The 6,000-nt window shown below is 37.7% G+C and overlaps 1 protein-coding gene across 8 annotated transcripts in view; it reads left to right on the forward strand.

The window, feature by feature from the left end:
* Nucleotides 1-6,000, forward strand: part of ABLIM2 (actin binding LIM protein family member 2) — a 149,933-nt gene extending 143,933 nt beyond the window's left edge. For all 8 annotated transcript variants that reach the window (XM_074865675.1, XM_074865677.1, XM_074865679.1 and 5 more), the window contains one exon: nucleotides 4,249-6,000. In XM_074865675.1, coding sequence (XP_074721776.1) covers nucleotides 4,249-4,362 — 114 coding nt within the window. In that variant the 3' untranslated portion in view covers nucleotides 4,363-6,000. The remainder of the gene's footprint in view (nucleotides 1-4,248) is intronic.

Genomic DNA, 6,000 nt, shown 5'->3' on the forward strand with positions numbered 1-6,000 from the left:
TCCAGTATAGTAGTCTTTTTAGTGAAGAACCATCTCTAAACTGTTTACCTTATCTTTTAGCAAGGTCTTCAGGTAGCATCATGTTAACATCATTATGCAGCTTCCAGACTAAGCTCACTTAAATACAGTCGTTTCAGAGAGTGGGCAGAAAGGGACCTTAATCTGGTCCTCTGTACTCTCCTCAGTGTCTGCAACGTGCCCAGCTTTGCCGTTGATGCAGAGCAGAGAAGTAGATTGAGTTAAGCTGCCTGAATATGGCCAAATTGTCACAAAGGGAATTAAGAATCAGTTACTAGCACACTGTAAAACACCCAGACTTCCTATGTAAACAAGGCCAACATAGTAAAAAAAAAAAAAAAGGAATGAATGTTACTTTTACTAATAAGTTTGGCCATTCCTTTAATGGCCCAATGATGCACTATTAACATAGCTGGATATTTTAAGCTGATCCAATCCTAAAAAAAAAGAAATAATGTTCTTGGCCTTGTAAAGCATAGCTTTACACACACATCTTCTTTCATACCTCAAAATGAATATCCTCCCTATTCCCTATGCATAATTTTCAATTTCCCTTCTTTTGTTTGACTAATGAGACGAGGTAACACTTCAGTTAAGACAAATTAATATTCAAATAGCTGAGAAGGAAGATAAATCAATCTAAGATTTCTTAGTGGTGCATTTTCTCTGCCTGTGTTTGGGAAGAGCTCTAGGTCTTAAAGCTATAAGGTTTAGGAAAGTCTCAGCAATAGTGCAGACAAAATTTAACATCACACATACAATGAAAAGTATGAACATAAACTTCCCACACTGGCTTATTCCCATGGTGTTTAGACCCTTCAAATACTTGTAGACATTTACCATATTTTCCCTTAATCATCATTTGGCTAAGCTTACACATACTTAAGCCTTTTAATCTTTCCTCATAAATCAAACTCTGCAACCCATGATTACTTTTGTTACTTTTATCTGAAGCTTTGCCAGTTTGATGACATCTTTCTGGGATCAAGGTTTATTCCAAAATTTGTAGACAGAACTGTAATTATTGCTGCTTCTAGGGTCAAAGCTGAAGCCCATGATGCTTAAGAAAGGGATGGTGAAAGTTTCTGAGATCCAGGGAAAACAGTGGGAATTATGCTACACTGGGCACACACTGGTGTCCTCAGAGAGAGTTCACACCAACGGGGAAGTGTTCCCTTCTACTAGAATTAATTTTGCGTGTGGATAATGCATTGATGGAGTAAGAAACTTTGCTAATATTGCAGTCTGGTTGTTAGTCCTTCAGATGAGGAACAGTATGTGGAGGAGAATTAAAAGCAAAGAAACTGCCCAGCAGAATGAGAGGTGGAAATAGGTGAGCTCATGCTTTACCTGTCTCAATCTCTGCTACTGTGTCCTTGGGCTGGAAACTCTCAACTGCTTTTGGACCAGGTGGCGCCAACTGAGAACTTCTGGGAGGAAAAAAACCATGGTGCTGGTGTAAAACAAAACTTCAGCATAATTAGAAAATGAGTGCATGCAAGGAATGAAGGTGATGTCATCCGGATACACAAAGAGGAGCAGAGGGCACATCTAATTCATACTGGCTTGGATAGATGTGTGTGGACTGAAAGTTCACTAAGCCTGAGGACAAAGCAAAATGATAAATGGCAAAGTACAGCCTTAGAGAGGAAAGGGCAAATTTTAGAGCTTGTACTGAGATTGGCGACAAGCTTCATTGGGAGGTGAAGGTGTAGCAAGTATTAGGCACCCTGCAGAAAAGGCTTGAGGCCTGATGTAGGGCTTGCTGGCTCTCCCTCCATTGACCTTCGGTATTGAAACAGATGAGACCACAGCAGTTTCTAGGAAGGCATGGTGTAATTTACCACCAAAAAAAAAATGGTAAAAACATTCCTTTTAAAGTTTTACATTTCCTGTGGTTTTGGATGATTGACAACATGGATTTACCTACAGAGTATAGGCTTTCTGATTTTCTGTTTGAGTATGAACTAGAGTTTGTGACTGCTTTCTCCCAAGTGAGGGGACCTCTCAAGTCTTATCCACAGTCTAGAAAGTAAGATAAAACACAATATGATACACTTTGCTCATCCAGACTTCTTTTTCAGTCCCACAATTTACAGACGTGTTCCTTGCTGTGAGAAATTATTGAAGTTAAGCTTTCTCACATTCGTCCATTGGATTACCAGGAAAATATTTTTTAAAAATTAATGCAGAGAGAAGTTACTTTTTATTTCCAAACCCAGTAGAATTAAATCTCTCAGTGAGAGATTGTTTCTAAAATACATTGTCAGATGTTGCTCATTTCCATGCGAAACAGGATCTCCTTTGCCAAATATGCATGGTGTGTTTGTTCTGTGCTATGCATCGTGCTTAAGTTGTGTTGCTATCATTGGTCAAATGAAAAATGAAGGCACAGTTCCAAACTCTTAGTCACTGTTCTTCTGAATATGTGGAATCTCAAGGGAAAAAAAACCAAGGCTGTCCTTTTTTAAGAAACCACAAGGGCCCATGATGACCACTCAAGGTAATTAAATGTAGTGATTTCTTACAAACAATTTCATTAATTTTCCTTGAGTAATTTACATTACAAAGATAAATTCATTGTTAATAAGTGGAATGTAAAGCTTTGCTTTCAAATTTGTCAAAAAAATAGGTTTATAAGATAGGGCCAATGGGACTGTGTCCATCCTGGTCAGGTAAACCATTGTGGGATTACCAGGGCATGTTAGTATGCTCCCTGCCACAATTTTGGCTAATAGCAGCAAGTGCTCTTCCAGCCTGGGCCTATTTGAATTACCAGTAAAAACATAGTCTAAAGAACCCAGTGCCTCTCTCTCCCCTGGGGAGTGCTGTGCTCCCCACTACCTCCATCATCTTGCACTCAACATTTGCTGGTAACATTATTCACATTCATGAGGACTGTATCTCCTTTAAAATTAGCCTCGTGGCTGGCTTGCTGGAATGTGTTTTGAGAGTGAGTAATGTGGACTAGATGGTGGTTTTGAGCCTCCTCCAAATGATGAGGACATTGAACCCAGGTTTCTCACCTCCTGGGGAGTCCTGACCAGGAGGCAGTGAGATGAAAGGAAAGGGCTAATATCCTTCCCTTGAAATAATGCAGTTGTCTAATGTGTGATGAGCCTAATTCTGCTGTGTCCAAGCATTTCTTGCATTTAGCAGGTTTAAGGGGGGACCTAATTTTTGGATGCAGGTGGTGGTTCAGCAGGAACCAAGGCGCTCAGGCTGGGGCTGCCCGGTTATGCCTGGAAGGAGAGCTGCGTCTGGGGAGCTTCAACTCAAAAGCTCGGCTGGGGAGGAGTGGGTTAGATTGCAGGGCTGGTCCCGTGTTTCAAGGAATCTTTGTGCAAGAGGAGAGTCCATGTTTAAAAATTGCAATTTGTAATTCTCATTGCACTGAATCTGTCCCTTTCAGTGTGTGCTTAACACATCAGAAACAGAGAACCATGACTGGTACTACTGAAATGCTTGAGCAAGAGTTAGTCCACAATTATCAGAAGAATTTTATATGCTACTCATTTCTAATTCCCACATTTATCTTTTCTGCCTTTTCTGTGCGTATACTAATAATTGTTAGGCAATTGTTAGCCTACCTCCTTCCAACTCTTATCTTGGTATTCTCCCCTTTCTTTCTCTCTCTTTTTAAAATATTGAATCATGAAAACATCAAATAGAAGCATAGTTCTTGGCATTTAAAAAACCCCAACTTTATCCAGCTTGGACTTCTGATGTGAGTCTATCCCCATGCATAAGCACATTCTGGACTTAAGAATTTAGCAATGTGCTCTCTCCTTTGTTACAAGCCTGCTATTACTGGACCAGTGTGGTGTCCACTGCTCTCATTAAAGATCAAGGCAAAACAAATCCAACTCTGAAATTACATTGTTATCAATCTCTTTAAAGTCCTGAAATAGCTTAAATTTATCTCAGTGTGCTCTGTCATCAAGCACTGTGTATAAATGCATCTTATTACTGAAAAACCATAGCTTCTGCTCAGTTGGAACTATATTGAAAAGATCATATTTTTTTGAAAGTCACTACTGCCATCAATAATTTCATTTCCTGGCTACTCTGAGCTCAGTTGGTTTTGATGCACTCTTTTCTACAACCAGTTTGGGAATTTAAATGCAAATCCTAATGCATTATTTTGTGATGTGTTTTAAAACTTAGGAAAGACAAATATTCCTGTGCACAGACGAGCTTAATGATACCTTTTGTATTTTCATTTTCAAGAGGCATTTATCCCCTGAAGAGTTCCAGGAAGTCTTCAAAATGAGCATTGAGGAATTTGATCGTCTGGCACTTTGGAAGCGGAATGACCTGAAGAAAAAGGCCCTGCTTTTCTAGCCCCTCCCGGATAAAATATGTGCTTAATCAAAACAAAAATAGTCTTGCCAGAACTATCATATGCACTAGCTGTTGAACCATTGTCCAGCTTCATTGTGTTAGTATGTGTCAGGGGAAACAGGACAGAATAGATGGCAATGCATTGGAATACAGAGAATTTGCTAATCTTGCATGACCAGCTGGTTTTGTCAGTAACTCCTGGTCCTACCCAGTTTACAACGTGCAGAAAATCTAGCTTTAAATTTATTGTTGCTTGCAGTTATTGCTTGATGCAAATGGAAATTCTGAAAGGAAGAGAAAAAAGTGTAGCTGTGACAAAGGAAATGCATCCAACATTTTGTTCCATTAAGTTTTACAACACAATTTTTACAAAATCAAGTAAGTAATTAATATAAAATTCTCCAACAGGGGATCACATGCTATTAAAAATATGGTAAAAGCCAAAGAAAAGCATGTCCGCAAGCAATTATTGCAATTGTTTATGTGTGGTACTTTTTAAGAATGAAAACAAAAATATGGAAGCACCTTAATTCTACTTATATTTAGACACAGCCTACTCTCTAAAAGGTCATATTTGTCTAGAAGGTAACTAGCTATCTTTACAACACAAGAGTTTTTATTTTGTTAAGAATATATTGTGACATAAAACAGTTATAATGACTAAAATGTATACAGACCTACCTAAAAATTTAGTCCCATTCATCAGGAAAACTGAAGCCTTATACAAAACTGGTTTAAGAGTGTATTGTGCCAGTTGACTGTGTTTTCCTACTAGTTTGGGGTGTTTGGAGAACTTTTTTTTTACATTTCATGCTGATAAAAATACCACGTAATCTTAATTATATGTAGATAGATATATCTATCTATAAAAGTATTATTTTCATTAATATATGTCCTAAATAAAGACATTTTTACTTTCTCCATTTTCTGGCTTTACATGGTAAGCCATGAGAACTGTACTGGCAATTGGTAGGTGTGGAAATGGAACAGTTCAGCATAAAATGTAACAAAAAAAGCTTGGTGTGCTCTATCAGTAATACATCCAATTATAATCAAATATATAAAACCCTCATGCATTACTAATTGCATGTTTCTGTACAAATCAATTTAAAAAAACCCCAAACTTATGTAATACTGATGCAGTACCTTGAAACTGTCTTAAATAACAAGCAAAGCTAACAAAATCTAAGCGTTTGATATGAGTGTTAGACCTTAGTATCTCTTCCAGCTGAAAGACTGTATTAAATTTAATAATTTCATACGGTCAGAAGTATGGTTGCTGACAAAGAATGTTTTAAAGTGAGTTGCTAGTTTTGTGTGATACTAAAAGAGCATTGCAAAAAGTACATTTTTCAGCCATGTGTCAGTATTCTGCATTTTTACTGCCTTGAATGTTTGTACTCACTTCCTACTTCACTATGTCTTTTTGCATTTCCGTAAAGTAACTGATTAATATATGCACTACAACACACTATTTCAACTGACCCAGCATTGGAAAAATCATAGCATTGAACATGCCTTCTTCCAACTACCTTTCGAAGTCCATGCTGTTGGAAATAAATATTTTCTCATGACCTAAATGTTTTGTCTGATGATACAAATGTTCAGAAAAGTCATTAAAACAAAGACATAACTGGA

Source organism: Strix uralensis, chromosome 4 (genome assembly GCF_047716275.1).
Source record: "Strix uralensis isolate ZFMK-TIS-50842 chromosome 4, bStrUra1, whole genome shotgun sequence".
Lineage (NCBI taxonomy): Eukaryota > Metazoa > Chordata > Aves > Strigiformes > Strigidae > Strix > Strix uralensis.